The sequence below is a fragment of the Myotis nattereri genome (genome assembly GCF_964212035.1).
Source record: "Myotis nattereri genome assembly, chromosome: 9".
Lineage (NCBI taxonomy): Eukaryota > Metazoa > Chordata > Mammalia > Chiroptera > Vespertilionidae > Myotis > Myotis nattereri.
In genome coordinates, this window is record NC_138084.1 from 17882470 (window position 1) to 17907532 (window position 25063).

Genomic DNA, 25063 nt, shown 5'->3' on the forward strand with positions numbered 1-25063 from the left:
GACTGCTGTACAAATTACATGAGGTAATAATGTGTGTAGAAGACACTTAAGGGCGACCTGTGTGGCCGCTCAGGTTGTGCACGGCACCGTTCCAGGGGACACCGTTCACATGGACTCCGACATGCGTGGGGCTCCCTGGAGTTGTGGCGTACACAACCGTGCAGGACTGTCCTGGGTCCCGCTCCTTTGGGGGTCCTGCAGCACCCCAGAACATAATGGAAACAGTGGATCTTGCGGGTACCTTTTTGTAGTTCTGTCTGATGATGTCATCTCCTCAGCGGGTATCAACTCCTGGGAACAGAAACCGTGTCTGACATCTCCAGGGCCGAGCCCAGTGCCGAGTGGCGAGTGGGAGCTTGTCGGAGTTGGTGGTTTCCGAAGCTGAAGCACGTGTGTTAGGTTCGAGTAGTCACGGCTCTCATTCAGTCCAGTGACTCTCACTCTGTGATCTGTAGCTCCCTTTCCTCAGATGGATCTTTATGTACAAATTGAACACGTTTTTCATTTGGATAAAAGTGGAGCTGCATTTTCTCCGTTGCCAGGTGGTAATCAGGGAGGTGGAGGGGTGTGGGTTTTGTAGCCGACATTGTTGGGCGCTCAGTGTGCGCCGGGTGAGGGACACACCGGGAGCGAGGCAGGCAGGGCCCTGGGCGTAGGGTGAGATAGGCAGTGAGAGGGAAGGAGGGTGACTGGAGGTGGGTGACTGGCCTGCGGCTGACAGTCTTGGGTGGGAGGCTGGGGGGCTGAAAGGCACGGCTGCTGGGAAGCGTGGGAGCCTTGGTTGGCAGTCTCCACAGTTGACAGTTAGACACGGGACACCGCCTCCAAGCGGCCACTGCTGTCAGTTCTTGGGAGGTTGCTAAGCCAGGCCTGGAGCCGTGCTGTCCACTAGAAAATAATGTGGCCGTCATGTGCAATAGGATATATTCTATTATGACATGTTGATGCAACTCAGATTTTTATAGGAGGCACGTGAAGAAAATGTAAAAAAGGAATCGCTGCAGTGAGTTGCCATCACGCGTTGTTGAACTCGGTGTATGTAAAATGCTATCGTTTCCACACGTCATCTGTATCAGTGAGCCCGGGAGCTCCCACCGCTTCCTCCCCTGCTCCTGCGCCTGCATCTGCTCCGTGTGAGCCCAGCGTACTGTTCCCAGAGCCAGGGCAGGACTTGGGGGCACTGCCGATTCTGTGCTTAATAATTGTTCCGTTTTTGGTTTTGATGCCGATGATCACGTTTGTGTTGTTCTGTTTCAGATCCTCCTCCTCCAGATGAGTCTCCCAATATTACATCTATTAGTCACAATTCGGTCAAGATCAAGTTCAGTGGGTTTGAAGCCAGCCACGGACCCATCAAAGCCTATGCTGTCATCCTCACCACGGGGGAAGGTAAGGGGGTCACTGTGGGGTGAACAGCCAGTGAGTGACGCCCTGACCAGGCCCCATTTCTGTGCCCACTGAGGCACATGAGAGATACAAATGCATTGTAGCCCAGGCTTGGCACTCAGATGGGGTGGGAGGGGGTGGGCTGTGTGCCTGATGATGTAGGTCAGGGGTTGACAAACTCTCTGTAAAGGGCCAGACAGCATATATTTGAAACTTTGCAGGCCTTACCTCTCTGTCGCAGCTGTTCAGCTCTGCTCCTGTGAAAGCAGGCATAGAAGATACAGAAAGAATGAGTGGGTTGTTCTAGTAAAATGCCATTGACCAGAACGGGCCGCGGGCGGATCTGGTGCATGGACTGTAACTTGCCGACCTCCGATCTAGGTTTTTCATCTCTTTTACAACACAGGGTCTTATCTTTTGGGTGGCAGAAGGTGTCTTAAGCAACTTTCTCGGTCTCTCTGTCTCTTCCCCCTCCCCCCCCCCACCCCCAGCCGCCCAACACATGCAAATGCACAAGCACAAATCATCAGCACAGCATGACTTGCTCTTGAAAGCGGACACAGTGATTTGCATTTGTAGTGGGAACTTGCAAAGAGCATCGCATAGCTGAGCGAGGAGGTGGAGGAAGGCTGCTTTTCCTTAAATGCCCCAGTACATTCTCTGGAAGTAAGAAAGGAACGATGCTGGGGTGTCTGCTAGCTGCGTGGGGGTGCTTTGCACAAAGCCTGGATTGAAAATGCCAAGCTGTGTTGTTTTTGGTGGTTCTTTGTTGTTGTTTTTTTTTAAATTTATTTTTATTGATTTCAGAGAGAGAGGTAGAGAGATAGAAACACCAATGATGAGAGAGCATCATTGATTGGCTGCCTCCTGCATGCCCCACCCTGGGAACTGAGCCTGCAACCCCGGCGTGTGTCCTAACCAGGAATGGAACTCCTGGTTCACTCAGTCATTGAGCCACACCAGCCAGGCCATGGTTTTGATGGTTCTTTAAATGTGAAGACTGCAGCGCAGCTCCTGTGATTTCAACCTGTGATACTGTCCTCATGTCGAGGGAGGTGGAGCGCAAACACACCACTAGGTGTGTGATCCTGCAAGACCAGGAGCTGGCTGCTGTCATAAACCTGTGGCAGAATCTCAAGCAGTGACATCGAGGTCTTTCTCTGTCTTTCTGCCTTTTGTGTTGAGTCTGTTTCAAATGTCTAGTCAGTTTGCTCTGAGGGTTTTCAGCAAATTCCACACTCGGGCCTCTGCTGAAAGAGGGTGGCCGGATTGCATAGTGGCCAGCCTGTGATGAATGAGGCCACAGGCTCCAGTCAGATCGTCTGGGTTAGAAATACCGCTGTACCACGTAGGCAGTGTGGCCGTGGGTCCTTTCGATTTCCATGCCTTCATTTTCCCATCTGTCAAATGGGGATGATAAACCAATGTGACGAGATGACGGTGGCGGTTCAAGGAGTTCCTGTAAGTAAAGCACTGGCACGGAAAGCATCCTTGGGAGGTGGCGTCTCGTCACCGTCACCCAGGTCACTGTCCTTATGTGGCTTGCGAAGTCTCTCTGCAGTCATTTCCTTATGGCTTCCCTTCTGTGCGCCTTTCTTAGCTAACCCGTCTGCAGAGGATTTGAGCTACACCTACGGAGATTTCAAAAGGGGGGCCTCGGCCACTTACGTGACGTATCTCATCACAACGGACGAACAGACGCGTTCGCCGGGCCTGTCGGAAGTCCTGAAATACGAAATCGCCGTGGGGAACGAGTCCAACACCCACGGCTACTACAACGGGAAGCTGGAGCCCCTGGGCTCCTATCGGTAAGGTCTCCTGGTTCCTCCTCTGTGGGGGCCGAGCCCCCCGGGCGCAGAGCTTTCGGTGCCTGGGAGCCGGACACGCTCAGCCGCCTCTTTCCCCCGGTCACCCCACAGGGCTTGTGTGGCCGGCTTCACCAATATCACCTTCAGCCCCGAGAGCGGACTCATAGACGGGAACGGGAGCTACGTGTCCTTCAGCCGCTACTCAGAGGCCGTGTCCTTACCCCAGGACCCAGGTAGAGGAAGAACATCAGTGCTGCTAGCAGTCCTGTGGGTGTGGCTGCCAGTGTCCACAGAAGGCTGGGTGTCCCATGGGCTCCAGGAGGGTTGGAGTGCCTGGTTTCTCTTCTCAGAAGTTGAGGTGTCGCTTGGCCATGAGGTCCCCACGGCCCCTGCCCCCTTCTCTGAATGCCAGCTGCACTTCAGTCTGCAGTTGTTTGTGTGCCCATGTGCCAGACACGCAGGGTGACTCAGTGCCTAGAATCCTCGAAGGAGCCACAGGGATCGTCTTGTCCAACTCATTTGAGAAATGAGGGTGTTAAGGCCCAGAGAGGGGCAGGGACTCCCTGTGGCTTAGGGGCAGCCCTGACATTTGGTCTCAGACTCCGCGTCAGGCGCTCCTGCCCTTTATCACACAGAGCGCGGTGATTTAGGGGCGTCAGGGACCCAAGCAGGAATCGTCCCCTCCCTCCAGGCCAGAGTCAGAGGGACCCACTGGCTGGTCAGTCTGTCTGGTTTTCACACTTGGTAGTTGCTCACTACAGGAAAGAATTCCCGCCCCAGGCGCGAGGTGCTGGGAGTCTCCACACCTGCCCCAGCGGGCAGGTGGGTTCACGTCCCCTGAGCGCGGTGCTGTCGGCTCCTCTGCTCACTGTGGCTGTTAGTCTCGGCAGGTGAGAAGTGTGCCAGTGTTGCCTCACCAAACAGGGCCGAGCCCCGAGATGCTCCCCACTCCCACCGCTACCTCAACTCGAGTGGTTGGGCTGCTGCGCGCAGTTTCACTTGAAGAAAGAAATCCGTGGGTTAGAATCTGAGAATCGCTGCGCTAGCCCAGTTCCCTAAATTTGCCGCCGGGGAAACAGACCTGGAGACCTGGGGACACAGCAGTGAGTTTCCGAGGCCCTCCAATTAGTGGTGAGCTGGGGACCAGTAACCCAAATGCCTAGACTAGTTTTAGGCCCAAAGGTATTGAACCTTGTGTATGTCACACACACACGCACACACGCACACGCACACTCACACCCGGTGGCTGGGGAGCGCCTCCTGAAGGTGCCGCCCCTTTGGACTTCTCCCAGGTGTCATCTGTGGAGCTGTGTTCGGGTGTATCTTCGGTGCCGTGGTGATTGTGGCTGTTGGAGGGTTCATCTTCTGGAAGAAGAAAAGGTGACTGTTGCTTGCATTAATAATAACGGACTAGGTTTGAAGACAGCCTTTTATTGTGGGAAATTTCACTGTTACACAATCGGAGGGAATAGTGTCTTGAGCCCCCGGCCCCCTTCTCCACAGTCTCGATTGTATGAATAGTCTTAGTTCATCTCCACCCCGAGCTGGGGGACTTTAAAGCCAATCCCAGCCCTGATGTCAGGCCATGGGTAAACACTGCGTGTAGGTTGCTCCTTTTATTGACTTATTATTTATTTATTTAAAATATATTTTATTGATTTTTTACAGAGAGGAAGGGAGAGGGATAGAGAGTTAGAAACATCAATGAGAGAGAAACATCCATCAGCTGCCTCCTGCACACTCCCTACTGGGTATGTGCCCGCAACCAAGGTACATGCCCTTGACCGGAATCGAACCTGGGACCCTTCAGTCCTCAGGCCGACGCTCTGTCCACTGAGCCAAACTGGTTAGGGCAGGTCTCTCCTTTTAAACAGTGCGTTCTAGGTCACAAACCAGTTTCCAGGTGTTAAGAGATTTCCGTTTAGAGTTAGCTAACTTTGGACACGGGCCCTGTCTCTGGCTCAGCGTTATTGTCCTTATGTGTGAAGGGGGAGAAACAGTGTCTAACTCACAATGCTGAAGAGCATTAAATAAACAAAGTGCTTTGCACAGTGCTCGTGCCTGGTATGCTATAACCAGCATCTGTACAACTACGGTTTGAGGGGGTTAAATGGCTCCGTTTTGAGTGCTTACCGGGTGCCTGCATTTGTGCTTCCCTCGAATTCTCACGCGAGGCAGGTCTTGCAGGCCCCATGGTGGGAAGGAGCTGAGTGGAGACAGACGTGAAGCTGGTCTTCGCTCTGGCATACCCTCTTGCCTGGCTGTGTGCTGTGTGACGCCTGCATCTCAGCTGGGATGCATCGCTGTCATCAGGCCAAAGGACTTTCCTCCCGGCCCAGGGTTTCTAGTGGGGCTACGCAGGTTCTTCTCCACCACCTTGGCCTATTGAGTTGACAGGCAGTGCTCACCGTCCAGTGTTTTGCATTAGATTCTAATACTTTTTTTTTTTTTTGCAAGGGAGGGGCCCAAACCAGCTTTATTGTGTCTTGTTAAAATAAAAGTGATACGTGCTGTGTCAAAAAACCAAGAATCAAAGCAAGCGCAAAGAAAATAGATAATCCATAATTGTAGCATATGAAACGACCCTTAACATGGATGAAATTACAAAACTCACACAGAGTTGTACATGCATACACACACAAGTGGAACCATGTGATACATATTGTTTTCCAGCCTGCTTTATTCACTTTAAGACGCGGGTAACTTCATTTCTTCTTCACTTTAAATGGCGACAGAGTATTCAGCTCTATGGATATTATTTAACCAATTTCCTATTTTTTTTTTTTAACCACAGTTATTTATCCTTGTGCCTAAACCTTTGGGCACATTCATGATTATTTCCTTAAATTCCAAGCGGGCAGCGGCTGAGTCGGGGTATACATGCTTTCAATTTTGATACTAGAGCCAAATTCTCTTCCAGAAAGTGTTTCTAACATCCGTATGGGGCTTAGCCAAGAGTGCAGGAGAGCAGCAGGTGCCCACTACCTTCCCTGTGCTGGCTATAGTTTCTGGTTTATTCCGTTAACGGATCAGAAAGGCTTTATAAAAGCAGAGTATGAAACAGCGAGTCTCACTTTAAAAAGTAAGGTAATGCTGCTGATACTTACTTATGCCAGGGATTTCCTCAAAGCCGCTGAGGAAGAGCCGTCCACACTTTTAGATGGTGCAAAGAGAGGATCTCCACAGGTCTGTGTAGTCAGCATTGGTTGCTTAGATCGTTAAGCTTGGTGTCGTATATGGATTAATGCCCAGGGAAAGGCATTTCGTAGATACATGAAAGGGAAAAACCACAGAATTAACCTTTTTTTTTCTGGTCTAATTTTTTTTTCCTTTTAAAACAGGAAAGATGCAAAGAACAATGAAGTGTCCTTTTCTCAGATTAAGTAAGTCTCTAGTGTTATGAGCTTTATTTTAAGACATCCCATCCCCCATCCGTTCAGTAACGGTCTAGACAGTTTTTGATGGAAACTGCTGTCCCTTTTCCTGATTGACACATTTCGCCAGGAGCATCCAGAAGCTCTTGCTGGCTTTGTTATTTATTCTGCAAGGAATCTGTGGGAGTCGGTCTCCTGCACTAGCTTCTTGCCATGGCCATTATGGCAAGTAGGACCCATATGTATGACATTCTACCAACACTTCCATGAATAAATAGATATTTTGCAATTAAAAAATAGGCTATCAAGATCTAGGAGTAGAGAATTTGCTCAGAGTTACAAAGCCAAACAGTTACGGGGCCTAGAAGTCGAATTCCCGAATGCACATTTCTGAGTTTTGTAAATAACACACCGCTGACCCCCTCCACCAACACTCCCTCCCTCCAGAAAAGTATACTGTGGATTTCTCCTTTTGGGAAGCTGTTTACTGTCACCTCCATAGGCATGGTTGGTTGAGTCATTTTTTCTAATCGCCTATTTTTTTCTTCTTTCCCTTTCTATGGTGAAGACCTAAAAAGTGAGTAAGCTCTTGGCTTTTTAAAAAATAACTCGCATTTTTCTATTTTAGACTTGGTTGAGCGTATAACGACCTAATACGTTGTTTTGTTTTCTTAGATCCAAGCTAGTCAGAGTGGAGAATTTTGAGACTTACTTTAAGAAACAGCAAGCTGACTCCAACTGTGGGTTTGCAGAAGAATATGAAGTATGTGGTTGTAAATATTGTGCTTTCTATTGCTTCGTTCTCCCTGAAAGTTGTAAAACTGCCCGTTTTCGTTTTATGGTGAAGCTCTGGGTAAGAGGCGGCCCGCTGGGAGCGGACAGCAGCCCTTGTGTTTCCCCCGGGGTCCCACTGCTGCTGTGTGGCCCGTGAGCACTTAGATCAGGGCTGGGGAACGTCCATCCCCCTTGTACGGCCCATGAAATCATTTGGCCTGGCCCTGCCAAGGCATTAGGGGCGAGTTGATTACGTGTTTGACCAACGTAGCAGGCTAATGTTTAAGTTGATAATTTCGTATGGCCTGCGAGCGATGTTATAAATATCCAAATTGCCCTTTGCAGAAATAAGCTTCCGCACCCGTGACTTACTAGTAGATGGACCTTTGATTCTCGTTAGTGTTGATACCTAAAGGTTATGCAGAGACACAGAGACTGGGAATTCAAGCTAGAGGGCTCTTAACTATATTTGAACGCTAACTAAATGGACAGCTTATTTGTTTTATTTTCAGGATCTGAAGCTCGTTGGAATTAATCAACCTAAATATGCAGCTGAACTGGCTGAGAATAGAGGGAAGAACCGCTATAATAATGTTCTGCCCTGTAAGTTGTTTTTCCCCCCACCTGGCCTTCCTTTTTGTCCTGTCCTTGGCCATCGCTGCTTAGCAGTGGAAGGAAGGGGAATCAAAATACCAACTAGCCGCTTCCACAACCGTTCGTTAGTCACCTGCTGTGTGCTAAGCACTGTATTCCGGCATCTTCCATTGGATCCAGTCCTCACGACAACCTTATAAAATAGGTAGTGGGATACTTATTTTGCAAACGAGGAAAATGAGGCGCAGAGTAGCTAAGTGACTTGTGGCAGGACCAGGCTTGGGCAAGGTCTGTCTGTCTTTTTTTTTTAAATATATATTTATTGATTTCAGAGATGAAGGGAGAGGGATAGAGAGATAGAAACATCGATGAGAGAGAAACATCACTGATCCGCTGTCTCCTGCACGCCCCCTGCTGGGGATCAAGCCTGCAACCCAGGCATGTGCCCTGACAGGGAATGGATCCTGTGACCTCTTGGTTCCTGGGTGGATGCTCAATCACTGAGCCATACCGGCTGGGCTGTAGGTTTTGAGGAAAAGGTAAATTGCTGAGGGTGTTACCTGGCTCGTGGCTCTCACCCAAGGATGCTCACAGCGGTGGATTGTGTCTGAGAAGGCAGGGTGGCCTGGTTGAGAGCTGGGGCCCCGGTGCCAGGCTGCCTGGATTTGATCCTTGATTCTGCCACTGACTGCCACGTAGCCCCTCTGTGCCACGGTGACGTAGGGGGACTGTGAGGATTAAATGTGGCCGCATGTGTCAGTGCCACCCTGAGCCCCCCCAAGGGGTGACAGGGCCCCTGTGCTACCTTGTACCTCTTTTTCCTCTCTTGTACGTCTCTCTCCTCAAATGTTTGCTTCTCACGAGGACCTTTTTTCCTCTTAAACCCGCAGATGATATTTCCCGTGTCAGACTTTCAGTCCAGACCCATTCAGCCGACGACTACATCAATGCCAACTACATGCCCGTAAGTGGGGAGAGGGTCTCAGAGCACTGGCTTGTGGGGGTGACCTTCAGAGCTCCCCTTTCTGTTCCTCTGACATTGAATATGTGTGGCTTTCCGTTTCTAGGGCTACCATTCCAAGAAAGATTTCATTGCCACACAAGGACCTTTACCCAACACTTTGAAAGATTTTTGGCGTATGGTTTGGGAGAAAAATGTATATGCCATTGTCATGCTGACCAAATGTGTTGAACAGGGAAGGGTAAGCATCTTTTAAAAATTATATATCATTAAATTTATTAATTCTTTTTTTTTCTTTTTTCTTTTTTTACTGTGGTGGAAGGTTAAGTATCATAAATACCATTTGTCTTTTTAAGTCTTTTCCATTTGTCTTTAAAAACACACACACTTCACTAAACATTAGCACCTCTATTCTTAGAAACTTGTTTCTGTCTTTATATTTTCCAAGTGAAAAGTTAAAAAATAATCTTATTTAAAATAACATAGAATAAAACTATAGAGTAAAAAAAAAAAACCCTTTAAAAACCTATTTTATTATTACCTTCATTTGTGGACAAATACTCTCAGTTCATTAAGTCACTGCTGCTGGGGTTGGTTAATTCCAGGAGGTGGGTAGATAGCCAGGCCTGAAACAAGATGCTGCTGCTCACGGCCCAGCTCCCCCTCCAGCTCTGTGGTTGGGTGCGTTGTCTGTGAGACGGGTACTCGACCAACCTGGTGATTTTCAAGCATGGTTTTTAGCACTGGAAACTTCTTGATGCAAAATCTTAGCCTTTTCCCCAGATACGTCTCAGCAGTCCCCTCTCCCTTGTGATGTCTTGGAATCCCTTGGCTGTTTCCATGAAAGATAAGATTTCTGCTAGTATTAAAACCCCATGTTTCCATAAATGGGTCTGGGAAGAATTGGAAAACATGCTGAATTCAGGAATTCTGTGCCCGAGGAATGGGACCTAATGTTGCTCTGTGAATTTTTTCCCGTAGGTGTTTTTCTTGAAGAATAGGATAGGACTCAGGTCCCTAGACCAGTGGTTCTCAAGCTTGAACGTACATCAGAATCACCCGGAGAGAGGTTCCACCTTTAGAGTTTCTCATTCAGAGGGTCTCTGGGGCCCCAAGAATTGCATTCGGCCAGTTCCCAGGGGCTGATGCTCCTGCTTTGAGTAGCACTGTGCTAGGGGATGGTGGGAACCTGCCATCATTTCTTTTTTTCATTTTATTTATTTTTATTGATTTCAGAGAGAGAAAGGGAGAAGGAGTAGAGAAACATCAGTGATGAGAGAATCATCGATTGGCTGCCTCCTGCATGCCCCACACTAGGGATTTTGAACCTGCAACCTGGGCATGTGCCCTGACGGGGAATTGAACTTTGACCTCCTGGTTCATAGGTCCACGCTCAACCACTGAGCCATGCTGGCCAGGCAGACACCATTTCTTTTGATGTTCTTTTCTTCCCTTTCATATAGCAGATATTTTCCCAGCCCAAGATTGTGTAAGGTCCTGTGGCAGGGGCTGGGCATAAAGGAGGGAAAGGTAGCAAAGAACAGTGAGAGATGGTTCCCATCTTCTTGTGATACAGAAGGTAGAACTTTGCAACCCCTTCTGGTATCAGGAGAACAGCCCATTAATGCGCACAAGAGAACATCGATTATGAATGTACATGAAGGTTATGGGCTGTTCAGCCCAGGGCCTCACACATGGAACATTCTTATAAATATCTGTTAGACAAACAAAAGTGATGTCTTTAAATGAACAAAGACCATGAGGATGACTTTAGATGGACCTTAGTTCATCTTAGCTCAGGGGAAGTGGATGATACTGATTCTGGGTGAAAGGGGAAGGGAGCCAGTCTATTTTCTGCACAAGATGCTCCATATATGTTATTTCTTTCCTATAACCGCCCTGTGAGGTATTATCAGTATTTTATAGATGGGAAACTGAGGCTCAGGGAGTTTAAGAACTTGCCCACAAGGTGGCAACAAAAATCCAGCTGGTTAAGAGACGGAGCTGGAAGTCAACTCCATGTCCGTGTATGTTCAAGTTCTGTGTTCTTTCTTGGAGCAATGGTCCAGAAACTGGGATCTTAGGAAAAATGCAGGCTCCATGCCTGGGTTGGAGTTTCTGGAGGTGAGACCCAGGCATCTGTTTTTAAAGCAGAATAGATCTCCCAGGTCAGTCAATCTGGTAACCAACCAGGTTTGGAAGCCACCAGCTGTAGCGCATACCTTAGAAAGCTGAGTATGTGTGTGTTGTTGTTTGCCAAATGGGGTTGCAGATATTCTTGGAGAGCAGTCGTTTCTTTTCTTTTTAAAATTTATCTTTATTGTTGAAAGTATTATAGATGCCCCCCCCCCTTGACTCCTTCTAGCCTGCTCCCGCCCCTTGCCCAAGGTCTTCACCACCCTAGAAGAGCAGTCATTTTTTTTTTTTCTGTTCACATTTGCTCACCAATTTACAGCATCAAAGATCCTAAAATGTTTTCATCCGATCCTCTTTACTGGTGTCTATATTTGTATGACAGCATGTCTATGACGGTATGGGGCACAGATCTCATTTCTTCCAGCTGCATGTGGGTCTGGGCCCGTTGAAGTTTAGTTCAGTGAACAGTCATGGAAGGGCTGCTGTGGGGGCTGCTGTAGGGGCCACAGGGGACTGGGTGGGACTGCGTCCCCTGAGAAGTTACAGCTGCTGCTTAGCTCTAACTCAATTTTCATGCAGAAATGCGTGCTCAGTGTTGGCCAGATCTGATTTTTCAAGAGAAGCCAGAAATCTGGGTTCCTGCGAGAAATCTTTCAATTTTAAAAGAGTTGGCAACAGTTGTAAATCAAAACACACACACAATTTTAAGAGTCAAACAGAACCCAACGAAAGGACTTAGTCCCTGATGCCAGTGGTCAATATCTGGGTCTCGCTTGAGAGGCCTCAGTGATAGCAGACGGTGTGATCTCAGTCTTTGTATAAAAATGCACTTTTGGCCCTGGCCGGGTGGCTCCGTTGGTTAGAGCACCATACCAATATGCCACAGTTGGGGGTTTGATCTCTGGTCCTGGCACATACAGGAATCAACTAATGAATGCATAAATAAGTGAAACAACAAATTGACATTTCTGTCTCTGTCTCTCTCAAATCAATCAATAAAATAAAATAAAAATGCACATTTATTCTAGACCAAATGTGAGGAGTACTGGCCTTCCAAGCAGGCCAAGGACTATGGGGACATAGCTGTGGCAATGACATCCGAGATTGTTCTTCCAGAATGGACCATCAGAGACTTCGTAGTGAAGAATGTAAGTAGGCGGTCAAGATGGCTGGGTCTCCTAGAAAATGACCATATGTTAATTTTAGGGGTGATACTTTTTAGGTTAATATTAACCAATATTTTTTATGCATTCAAAAAATGTTCTTGCTTTCTTCTTTACAGAATAAAACAATTCATATCTATACACACTCTAAGGCAACCCTGTAGCTTTACTTTCTTAAGGAGCATTTCATGTTATTCTTGAATAAAATGGACCTTAATGGCTCAGCATCCATAGCTCCTTTCTTACCACTTCCTGTGGACTTGCTCACAGAGTTTTTGTTACAAACCAAGGCCCTTTTGCATTAGTTGGTAGGAACTGTGACATCAGGAACAGCCATTTCCTGTTGCACAGTTTCATTAATAGGATTCCCGAGCATGTACACATGGCTTCCCTAACCCCCCAAAATTGTGAAAACAAATCCAATAAATTGTGTAGGCACTTTAGGAAGTCAGCTTATGTGTCTCTTCTCTTTTGTTAAGGGTATTTAAAAATAGAAGCAGTGTCAGGAAGCGACATTAGCTTCCGATGGGCATGCAAATGGGGATAAGCCTTTGCGGTTTATTATCAAGGGCATAAAAGTGTCCATTTCCCTTTGGTCCGGTGGTTCCAAGTTTGAGAATCTATTCCAAAGAATCAATCTGCAATATAGGAGAAGGCTTGTTATTCATAAAAATGAATCTCAGCATTCTTCCTAATGGGAGCAGGGGTTTGGAAACCATGCAAATATCTAGGTTTTGGAGAATGGAGAGCTAAACTATAGGTTATCTAGTCATTGTGTTATCTAGTCATTCAGCTGTTAGTAATGAAAGCTATGTAAACTGGATAATTGCCATGAACATAATTAAGTGAACATGCTAGGAGACAAAATTTTATGCACATTATGAATAATACATAAAAGGAAAGCCCGGAAGTGGACTCATTGGTGTTGAATTTTATGGGGTGGGGGTTGGTGGGTTAGGTACTAATGTACGAGAATTATCCTTGAAGATTTCCATAAGTTATGGATGCAGTGTGTCATATTAAGTATTAACTCTTTACTAATTGCTGTGTCTCAAAGGCTCTCGCCTTAGCTAATGGTTTATTCCTTTCGGGGACATGCTGTCCAAACTCTTATCATGCACTTGTGTTGGCTGCATAAATCATGCAATTGATTAGTGGAGAATTCTTTAAAATGTCACGCATATTTCTGTAGATTTCACCCATTTAAAATGAACTGGCTTATCCTTGGTTGCTTTTACTGCTTGGGGTTCACCCTTGTGGAAGAGAATTGTGGGTGGAATTGTCCACGTCATTTAAAAATTACTGTTACTATTAATATTATTTTTATTAACTAAACTTCAGATTTTATTCGGATTTCACATTTTTCTACTAAAGCCCTTTCCTGTTCCTGGACCCAATCTAGGATACCATATAGCATTTAGAAAAATATTTACTTTTAAATCACAGAAAATACGCATGTATATTTTCGTTTTTAGAAGTGGAAACATAACAGGTAGAGTGAAAAGTTTCTTTTGACTGTCACCCCTCACCTGGGCTCCTTTGCCTCCCTGTGGAAATCATATTGACAAGTCCGACCTTCCCTCTTCCCTTCTCTTCTCTTGCCTGTCAAGGCTGGCTTTTTTTGGGTGAATGCTTTTGGTTAAGTTTGTGAATGTTACACTTGTGTGTGATGGAGCTTCACAGAACTCTCTCCTATTTCTGCCTTGTTTTCCACATTTTGAGGAATGTGAATGCACTGTGTTTATAACGTATATGCATTTTTTAAAAAGCCTCAAAGGGTAGCTGTCATAAAGGAGATGGCAATGCCAGCAGTCCAGATGTAGGCACTCACGGTGCAGTCCAGATGTGGACACACACAGGTGCGGGCAGTGCCTGGCTGTGGCCTAATGAGGACGGTTGAATCAGGGACAGGAATGGCCCAGCCTGGGTGGAGTTCTGATCAGCAATGTCCATGCTCCCGTCCTGGTAGGAAACGCGTCTGTGTAATAACTAACTGGTAACAGGGTTCACTTTCTATTGTCTGTGTGCTGTTGACATAGATTTTTTTTTTTGGATCGGGGGAGGTCCTTTCTCAAATGCCTACAATTCTAAATATTTACTTGGTGCTTGCTATTTGCCTACCATGTTATTAAATTCTCCGGAAGATGTGAATTACGAGGCAGTTCTTGCCCTGAGGGCACCGAGTGTCTCAGCTGGATTCGATAAATTTATTTTAGGTCAGTGACATCCCAGGTGGGCTCTGGGAAGGCCTTTAGGAAGCTCTAAGGAGTGGTAGCTGTGAGTGTGAGTGCACTGTCGGCAGGAAGCTGTGGCGGGAAAGGGAAGAGGTCTGAACCCAAATGCAGAGGTTGAGGGACTTCTACCACCGATGCCGAGTGTTGGGGACATCACTTCACTTCTTGGAACTTTTGCTCCCTTGTCGTTAAAGGTGGAATGACAAACCCTCCGGCTTGGGTATGTTATGAGGAATTGATGAGTATACTGAAGTTTGTGTAAGCACATTATTAGCTGTTGCACCAAAATAAAATTCTAATTTCTAGTTGTAACCACTCCTGGTTAAAGCCACCGTTCAGCCATTTGGTGCAGCTCAGCATTCAGGTACTGCTTCGTTTCACAGCCTTTCTGACGTTGCCAGGCAGCTTTTCTCTCAGGCTCTACCCTCTAGTTTCTTCTTCTTTTTTAAAAAAAATACGTTTTTATTGATTTTTGGAGAGAGAGGAAGGGAGAAATAAACATCGAGGTGAGAGAGAAACACTCATTGGCTGCCTCCCATACATGCCCTGTCTGAGGACTGAACCTGCAACTTGGGCATGTGCCCTGACCAGGAATCGAACCGGACCCCTTGGTACACGGGGCAACACTCAAGCAACTGAGCCACACTGGCCAGCTCTAACCTCTCATTTCTTTTCTTGGCTTTTAGAAGCAGACAAGTGACAGTCACCCTCTGCGACAATTCCACTTCACATCCTGGCCTGACCACGGGGTTCCCGACACCACTGACCTGCTCATCAACTTCCGGTATCTTGTCCGTGACTACATGAAGCAGAGTCCTCCCGAATCGCCAATTCTGGTGCATTGCAGGTAGGCAGGGGGCGCTTCACCCGAGACAGAGTTCCAAGGCAATTATGAGTACGGACACTTCTGAAAAGCAAGATCTAGATTGAACGCAGTAGGCATTTCAATTTACAGATTCAGGAAAGGTTTAGATACGGGGCCACAACTTAGTCCCCAAATCCTGGGACAGGGAATGGCAAACTATATAGCTTGTGGGCCAGCTCTTGTAGGTTGTCTGTATTTTTTTTTTAAACTAGAATGTATTTTAACGTATTTCTTATTTATATTTTCTTCTAAAACATTTCAATCTTACAAAAATATAGAGGAGAATACCAATTTATAAAGCATGCCACAAGACCATATGTGTTTCTTTTTGTTAATAGTACATTCTAGATATAAAGTCTCCACCTACCAGTCTCCTATCCCATTCTCCTTACGCAGGTGAATGTCGTCCAAAGTCATGTGCATTAGTCCCTTGCATGCTTCCATGTTTTATTGCATATGTACATATCTCTCTGGTTTCATACAGCTGTAAACTTTTACCAGGTTTTATTGTGCATCCATCATTCTGCAACCTGCTTTCTTCATTCAGCATGTTGGTTTGTTATTTAACAATATTGAAACACATAATTCCAGTTTGTTTTATTTATTCACTTAACACATTTTTTTGACATATAAAAAACTGCACGTAACTTAATATATACAACCTGATAAGTTTGGGGATACGCATATATGCCCATGGCACTACCACCACAATCTGTTTTGCTGCCTATTTTTGTGAAGTCGTACTGGGCCACAGCCATGCCCATGTGTTTGCATATGGTCTGCAGTGACTTTCATGCCACAGTGGCAGAAAGAGGCCACTGGCTGGCAAAGCCGAGGATATTTACTGTCTGGCCCTTTGCAGAAGTTTGCCACCCCCTCCTCTAGAACAATGACACGAGCTTAAAAGTGAATGGGTGAATTTAAGACAGAAGAAAGGACGGTATGTGTTGCCCTCTGGGGAATAAATTGATGAAACTTGCCATCCTAGCTTATGGTGGCAACTTGACTGGGCCTGAGATCCAAGAAGCTCTAGCAAGGTGTTTTGTTTTTTTTAATATATATTTTTTTTATTGATTTTTTACAGAGAGAAAGGGAGAAGGAGGGGGAGAGGGATAGAAAGTTAGAAACTTCGATCAGCTGCCTCCTGCACACCCCTCACTGGGGATGTGCCCGCAACCAAGGTACATGTCCTTGAGCGGAATCGAACCTGGGACCCTTCAGTCCTCAGGCCGACGCTCTAATCCACTGAGACAAACCAGTTAGGACAAGGTGGTTTTTTTTTTTTAAAGAGAAAGGGAGAGGGAGAGAGAGATAGAAACATCAATAATGAGAGAGAATTATTGATCGGCTGCCTCCTGCATGCCCCACACTGGGGATTGAGCCTGCAACCCAGGCATGTGCCCAGACTGGGAATCAAATCATGATCTCCTGGTTCATAGGTTGATGCTCAACCACAGAGCCACACCAGCTGGGCTAGCAAGGTGTTTTATATGTTGGATTTGACTCCAAAGGAACTTGAGGATTTGGGCCGCCGTCCCACGCTGGTGCGTTCTGATGTGCTGAGGTTTCAGTTGAGCAAACGTTTAATGATGCTGGGCTCTGCCCTCACAGCCTGGTAATGGAGGAAAGCACACACCTGCACAGGGAGGGGAAGCTGTCCAGCAGAGGTCACCCACGGAGACATGTTTGTTCCCCTTCCCTTCTAGTGCCGGTGTTGGAAGGACGGGCACTTTCATTGCCATCGATCGTCTCATCTACCAGATAGAGAATGAGTACTCCGTGGACGTGTACGGGATTGTGTATGACCTTCGCATGCACAGGCCTTTAATGGTGCAAACAGAGGTGAGGCCAACATCTGTTGGACAATCCACCCTTCCTGTCTGTTCATGTCACGCACTCGTGTTAAACTGTTTCACCCTTCCAGATCCTTCTGGCTCCTGGCCGTGATCTAACACTCGATTCCTTTAAGATCCTTAAGTGACGTGGGCTTGGACTACCCGATGCAGTGACCCATGGTACCGATATCAGTGATGGTGCTACAACCCTCGACAGGATCCTTACCCACTGCCACTGACTCACCCAGTAATCTCAGCAGGTCCCTGAACTTTGGCTTCCCGATTTAACACTCATAAAATTGGCCTTTTCACTCTTCGTTTCTGCTTTTTAAAAAAAATATGTTTTTATTGATTTCAGAGAGAGGGAGAGAGAGGGATAGAAACATCAATGATGAGAGAGAATCATTGATCGGCTGCCTTCTGCACGCTCCCTCCTGGGGATCGGGCCTGCCATCTGGGCATGTGTCCTTGACCGGAATCGAACCGTGACCTCCTGGTTCATAGGTCGACGCTCAACCACTGGGCCACCCCAGCTGGGCTCACTCTTTGTTTCTAAGAAGCTCTGGCCATACTTAAAGTAAACTAGTGAAACAGACTTATCAGATATTAATAATATGAAATAGCGTAATGCGACTTTAAACGTGAATATAGCCATGTATCCCAGCCTTGTGCCGGTTAAGGAACAGCAGGTCCATAGCTGTGGGAGGATTGTGGGCAACTGAGAAAGGGATGCTTGGTGGCCATGGTGCCGCTGTGTAGCACTGTTAGGCTGGCTGTCCCTGACATGTTCCCGGCAAGCCGTTCCCAGGCATGTTCTCAACACATATAGTGGGAAGTGGCCCTTCTCGAAGCTGTGGGGTGAATGTGCCTCAGCCAGGATGAGAGCAGCATGTTCATTTTGTATCAGGCTGTCGCTGTGAATATGTGCCCTGTTTCTGAGTCCAGCAGGGAATGTTCTAGAGGCCTGGGTACACGGCGTGCTTTGGGGTGAGCAGTGTGGTTGTGGTGCGTAGTGTGGAATTGCCCTCCTGCGTTGGTTGGAAAAGACGTTTTCTTTTTTTTGCTACAATTATGTAGAGTAGCTGTTCTCTATCTTTTTTCCTCCTTTGAGAGAAGCAGAAATCTTAGACCTGCTTACAAATGATTTTCATGTCCCTTTTTAAATTTTGAAAATAATATTAACTGTCGATATTAAAAGATCTGACAAAATACAGGGTATATTTTTCTCTCTTACTTTTTCCTTCCCCACTCACACTCCCTGGAAGTAGCCAATGTTTACAACTTGTGTGTATCTTCATAGGCATCTTGATGTACAGCTGCAGAAAAACACATGTACACACATACACACACATACACACACACACACACGACATGGAGTATTTTTAAAAAATGAAACCCTATTTTATATATGCTACTGCCCTGCAATTTATTTCCTCTTACAGCATCATGGATATTTTTCTGTGTTGGCCTCTTCTTCCTCTTTTAACGGATACTACCGATCTGATATCTGCCTACAGGTGGTCCCCACCTAATTCTACCCCGATCATCCCCCTTAACCCCACCTCCTCTGTTGAGAATCACAGTTTATTCCTTATTCTGCACATCCTCACTAGCCAAGAAAATCTGTTAGAGTTTTTTATGATGTGAATGTACGTGTGCATTACCACCTCCACATCCTTCCTTTGCCCTTCCACACGATTCCGGTATTTCTCCTTGGATGTGACACTGACACATGGCGATGAGAAGTTGGGGCTGCTGGGGGCTGTGGGTGGAGGCACATTCCTGGTTGCCGGTGGGATGAGTTCACTTTTCGTTCCTTGATAAGGATAGAAAACCAGAAAAAGTGAGCATGTTTTTTTCTTTTTTTTTCAAATCAGATTTTTTAAAAAAGACTTTTATATGATCCACACGCGAAAGCCAGGATTGTGTTGGGTTGGATATATTTTAAGAGCCAGAGGTCTGTTTTACCTACTGAGTCTTGGAATCTTGCTGAGGGGAGGTCTGGAGAGTCTGCCCCTCTGGCTGAGACTCGTTGATGGTGAGGTTCTTGCTCTCTAGAAAGTGATTACCCCTGGCCGCGCTAACCTGAAGTGTCTGCTGTGGGGCAGGTGGGGTTGGGGAGCGGGAATGAGTTTGCAATAAGGGTGGATGCTGAGGCCTGGGACCGGTGCTCACGTGCTTCCTTCTCTCCCCGTGTCCAACAGGACCAGTACGTTTTCCTCAATCAGTGTGTTTTGGATATCATCCGGTCCCACAGGGACTCGAAAGTGGATCTCATCTACCAGAACACAACCGCAATGACAATCTACGAAAACCTGGCCCCCGTGACCACGTTTGGACAAACCAATGGTTACATCGCCTGATTCCAAAGGAAATTCTCTCTGGAGTTAATGAGGCCACCACACCCACAGCAAAGGAAGATGCCCCGATGTGGACATGCGTTTAGATGTCTAATATCTTAATTCTTTGTTCTGTTTTGTTAGAACTAATTGAGGGTGTGAAGCTGCCCATGTAACACGGAGAGATGAGAAGCTGGGGCTGTTGGGGGCTGTGGATGGGTGGTGAGCCAATCAGCTGCATTCCTGGTCCCCGGTGGGAGGAGTTCACTCTTTTCCCTTGAGAATGATGGAGAACCAGGAAAAGTGAGCTATGATTCTTTTTTTTTCTTTTTCAAAACAGATTTTTTTTTTAAACAAAACAAAACTATTTTATATGATCCACATGGGAAAGCCAGGATCGTGTTGGGTTGAATATATTTTAAGTATCAGAGGTCTATTTTTACCTACTGAATCTCGGAATCTCGCTGATGGAAGATGCAGAACTGTGGACGATGATCGTGCAGGGAGGGGCAGGCCGAGGCGCCTCTCCTGCCCGGGTTTCTATTTGAACATGTGCCTTTTCTGAATTATGCTTCCACAGGCAGAACTCAGAAGATTTCTCTATTTTTGTATCGAATCTCATAATTGGACTCTGCAGAATATTTAAACGGTAGTTTAGTATCAGAGGCTCAGCCTTCTCAGTAACATTCCTAATCTTGATGAGAGGAGGCCCCTCCCCCACTACCCCCCCTCCCCCCTGTTTTGTGTTCTATTCTTTCTTCCCCTTTCCCCCCAGTTCCCCACAGATGTGTGTGTTCAGTCCACTGGTTGAATGAGAGTGGAATTTTTTTTTGGCAGGGGTGGGGGATGGGTGGGTAGGGAAGCAAAGGAAACCCTACAGTGATGGACTACCCTTTTCTAGTCCCTGTTTTTTCCTTTTTTTCCTCATTTCGTATTTGGTAAGAAGGATTATTTAAAGGTGCAATATGTGACTAGTGATTCCTGATGCTCTAGGTTCTTAGCAACGTTTTACTCAGGTTGGCATTTTATGTGTCTGTGTGTGTGTGTGAGTGTGTGTGTAAATGCGTGGCAATCTGTGAACACTTCAGTGTGAAAACAGTGTCAAAGTAATTCCTCCTCCTTCGAAGTCCACTGGCTTTTGTCTGCGGTGACACATATTGATATCTACTGTATATATATATAGATACTAAACTCTCAAAAACAGTCATTCCTTTGAATTGAGGTGTACAAAGTTTGAGTTTGTATCAAGATGTAATTATTATTTTTAAAACCTCTTTTCACTATACTGCTGCTGTAATTACTTTGATTTTAAAAAAATGTAGATTAACTTTTTTTTTTTCTCTTCAGTTGTGTATCCACCAAGAATTTCAGAATTTATGTGGGTTAATTTTATTGGTACATAATCTGTAAACTTCTCAAGGCATTAACATGAAAGGATTTGTTTCTTTTTATTTTATATTGTGGCTCAGGTTCTATTGTGAAGAAGTTTTGAGTGTAGCCTCCAATCGGCAACGAAGTACACAAGGTCTTATGAAGGAATGTCCAACCCCCGAAAGCCCGTGGCCCTTGGCCACAGCCATGAGTCCTGCTGTAAACTTAGGATGAATGTGTCCTATTGAAGATGGGAGCGGGGTCCTCTCCGAGCGCCCTGCTCCCTGTGGACGCGTGGGAGCCCTTCTCCTGACCCTGCCTCGCCCCTCAGCTCACCGGCACTTTGATAACGGAACTGGACATGTGACTGGGTGTTTGGGGTTAGGAAGGGTGAACCACGATGTACTGATACCCTTCATTCAGTTCAGAGGTCAGTGCTGTAGGTCTGTTGTCCCCTGTCCCTTTGAGGTACCGAAAGAATGAAAAGGAGAGGCCGTGATGTCTCATTTTGGGAGAACCTTACTTCCCAAACAGAAATTGCACTTTTTGCTGAATCCTTTGCTGTCTTTGGTAGTAAGCAGTTCATTCAATGTCAGACCCTTCGAGGAAGGGGTTGGCCCGGCCAGGTCAGGCCCTCTGGACCCCACTTCCGAGGGGCCTTTGGCTGTGAAGGTCTGAATCAAGGAAGCCACACCGTTGCGGGAGGTGGGGTGCAGCCGAGTTTGGGCCGATTGCTTCCAGACCTTTACACTGGTCTGGCCCCCAATGCATGCAGATCTCAGAGTTCCATAGCTTCAGTCAGAGGTCCCAATTGAGGCAGCAGCTCTGTGGCCACACCCCTCCCCCCTCCAATTTGTCAGGGAACCATTGTGATGGGTCTGATCTGGGTGTCACATCCCATGGAGATGCTGTGCCCCGCCCTGCCCCTCTCACTGCCATGAAAATGTCCGAGGAAAGAGCTTGCCTCTAAAAATCCCTTTAAAATGAATGAAAGCAACAATAATTATCATATTGTATAGAAACTAAAAAAAAACAGAAACCCTTCTCCCTTCCACCTGGTGTGGGCTTGGGAACTGGGCAGCAGCCGCACATGCCTCTCCCGCACGTCATTCCCAGTCCCAGAGGAAGGCCTGTGCTGGGAGGTCTGGATTCCACGTGACAGGTCACACGGAGGTCACCATGCCTCTCTGCATCCTCAAGACGCCGTGGACGGGGCGGTGAGAGTATTTATAGCACAGGATTGCCAAGGGAGATTCCTGTGTAACTATGAAGGACGTGGAGCTGGGGAGATTGGTCATAGGAAAGAGGAAGGTGCTTTTGAGCTCCTGCCCCAAACCCTCCCAGGAACAAATAACTAGAATTGGAGGGACCGTGGAGAGGGTGGGATTGCCCTGCGTTCGTAGTTGAGTTACATACAGAAAAGCAGCCAGGGTGGGGTGAGTGGTCCTTGGTTTGGGGGATTTGGGTCATTGGATCTCTTCTCCAAGCGAAGACGTTTTGCCTCCAAAGGTAAATCGAGTGACGATCAGCACCAGGAGGCAGTAACATCTGGGGTGTGTTCTCTGTGAGCATGCAGTGACAGCTAGATGTGGCCCCATTGGCTCCCTTGGATTTGGGCTTCGTCAGTTAGAGGCTCCGGGATGGGAGTGGGGGTGGGGGGACCCGCTCTGCAGCTGATTCACGGTTGCTTTTCACGTAGATGAAAAAGCCTGGTTCGCTTTTGGAATGGTTGGTTGCGCTTACTGAGCGAAACGAGACTTGGTGACTGATGTTGATTTGCCTCCGAAGTCCCAAGTTCTGCGTTTTCAGACTGTCCAGAGCAGCCGAGCGTTCAACATACTGTAGCTTTTTTTTTTTTTTTTTTTTACCTCCTGTGGGGCACATAAGGGTAGGATGTGTTGATGTAGACTCTAAAACTGTAATTTTCTTGTAACTATTTTGGAATGATGCATATTTCTAAATGTTTGTTATACTTGTACAGAGTATTGCTGTTGGTTGCTTTTCTTTGTTTTTTAAGGAAAAAATGGCCTGAAATTTTTTTTTAAAGACTTACAAATACCAAATATAAAAAAATGTCAACACATTATGCCTTTGTTTATTTCTTCTCCCCGCCCCTCTGCCCCTTACTTGGTGTCTGCACCATTTCATTTACCACTCGGTTTACTGCCCTGCATTCAGCGGGGGCGTCCTCGACAAAAGCACGCTTCCCTGTGGGACTTCCCACATCCCATTAGTTTGCTGGGGCAGCCGTAACCAGGTCCCACAGTCGGGGGTCCAAGGCAGCAGACATGTAGTTCTCACAGCTCTGGAGGCGAGACGTCCAAGATGAAGGTGTCAGCAGGGCTCGTTCCTTTCGTGGCTTATAGTTGGCCGTCTCCCTGTGTCCTCACATGGTCGTCCCTCTGTGTGTGTCTGTGTCCCATTCTCCCCTTCTTCTAAGGACATCAGTCATAGTGGATTAGAGGCCACCCTTGTGACCTAATTTTACCTTCATTACCTCTCGAAAGTCCTTGTCTCCAAAGACATTCACATTCGGAGGTACTTAGGGAGACACATCCAGGGAGATTAAGGGAAAAGGAGGCTTGGGAGCATTGAGTGTGCATCTGAGAGGTGGCTGTGTGCTCTCAGAGGGTCCCCACCCAGGTTTTAAGGGGTTTGTTGTTGATGGATTTGGGGAATCCCAGAATTGCTGGGATATGTGGCAATTGGGGTAGTTTTTATTTCATCCCTTTCTGTCATGCTTGATGCAAACACTAAGCAGACAAAGATGACTTTGTTTTGAGATCTCTCATTCCTCTTGCCTGAGCCAAGTTAATCCATTCAACGGTGATACACTATGTGTCTGACATGCACCAGCCCCTAACGGTATCCAATGTAACACAATGGACAAAAGTCTCGACCCTCATGGAGCGTGGAGCGTATGTTCCGATCAGAAGAGTCAGACAAACAGCATGTACATAAAATCTTTAGTGTGTTAGATGGTGAAAATATAGAGAAAAAGAGCATTTCACTCCCTGATGCAACACGTCATTTTCATATGACAAGGAGAACACTGCACATTCTCCATGTGTTCTCCACACAAGCCCTGCTTTGGGGGAAATAAAAGAGAGACATTTGGACAGACATGGTGCACACTCCTTGGGCCGGTTGGGGAGACAAAGATGGATGCAGCAGAAGCCCTGCTGGTAGGAGAAGGCAGAGGAACGGGCCAGGTGCGTATGTGGTGCCAATGGGAAGTGAACCTGTGAAATGCCAGAGGGGATTGAAAGGAGCAGGTAACAGGGATCCCAGAAGCTCTAGGAGTGGGGTGGCATCTGAGCTGAATCTTAAGCAGAATTTTAGCAGGAGGATAAGGAGGTGGGGGAGGCATGGGTGTGGAAGTGCATGCTTTGCTAGGAGCATGGCGAGGAGGCTTTCCGGTGACTGGGATATGAGCGTGCAGGAAGGGGCCAGGTGAGATGGTGGTGGATGAACCTGAAAGGCAAAAGCTCTAGGACTGTAAGTGTGGGTGACTAAAACTGTCTCACCTTGAAAATACTGGACCAAGGGGGTGAGGGCATAAGTGAGGGGGGTTGGGGGGGTAATGGGGGGATAAGGACACATATGTTAATACCTTAATCAATAAAGAAATTTAAAAAATGTACTGGACCAGGTATGTGTGTATGTACAGACATACACACACATATATATGTAAACACACACACACACACACACACACACACACACACACAATTTCACCTTAACTATTTTCTCTGCATGGAAACTGCACGGTAGTCACAGGGGTGGCCATGACAGGATGAAGGAAGGTACCACCAGACAGCTGGCTGGTTAATGGGAGTGAAGGATATACTTGGCCTCAGAGAACAGGGTACACTGAGCACTTTCAGTGGGAGACATGTCTCCTGGGCCTTTAGGTCCCCATTAGATTCTCTGCAGATCAGGCAGGGTGGTCCCTCAGGCCTTTGGAGGACCCCACCCCCATCCCCACACTTCTCTTCCTCCTATCCTCCTCATCTCATCCAACCATATGGAGACGGTGGCTAAATGCTAGCTTGCTTGCCAAGGGCAAAATACCTAGTAACAGTTCCAGTACATCCTGCGTTGTTTACTGTGACATGAGGGTGAATTAAGGCCAGAGTTCCAGGCATGGCACCCTTTAGTATGTCAGGGTCTGCCCGAGGTCCATCACTACAGTCAGTTTTCTGATTAGGCAGAAAGCTCAG

The 25063-nt window shown here is 46.9% G+C and overlaps 1 protein-coding gene across 1 annotated transcript in view; it reads left to right on the forward strand.

Annotated features, from left to right (window-relative positions):
• PTPRJ (protein tyrosine phosphatase receptor type J) overlaps positions 1 to 21858 on the forward strand; it is a gene marked incomplete at its 5' end in the record, with an annotated part of 41395 nt that extends 19537 nt beyond the window's left edge. Inside the window, 13 exons of the mRNA XM_081099303.1 lie at positions 1258 to 1389; positions 2987 to 3194; positions 3306 to 3427; positions 4487 to 4574; positions 6536 to 6577; positions 7244 to 7331; positions 7855 to 7945; positions 8827 to 8900; positions 9004 to 9138; positions 12062 to 12181; positions 15117 to 15277; positions 17002 to 17137; positions 19335 to 21858. Of these exons, the coding sequence (XP_080955429.1) occupies positions 1258 to 1389; positions 2987 to 3194; positions 3306 to 3427; positions 4487 to 4574; positions 6536 to 6577; positions 7244 to 7331; positions 7855 to 7945; positions 8827 to 8900; positions 9004 to 9138; positions 12062 to 12181; positions 15117 to 15277; positions 17002 to 17137; positions 19335 to 19493 (1556 nt within the window). The 3' untranslated portion in view covers positions 19494 to 21858. The remainder of the gene's footprint in view (positions 1 to 1257; positions 1390 to 2986; positions 3195 to 3305; positions 3428 to 4486; positions 4575 to 6535; positions 6578 to 7243; positions 7332 to 7854; positions 7946 to 8826; positions 8901 to 9003; positions 9139 to 12061; positions 12182 to 15116; positions 15278 to 17001; positions 17138 to 19334) is intronic.
• Positions 21859 to 25063: the final 3205 nt, after the last annotated feature.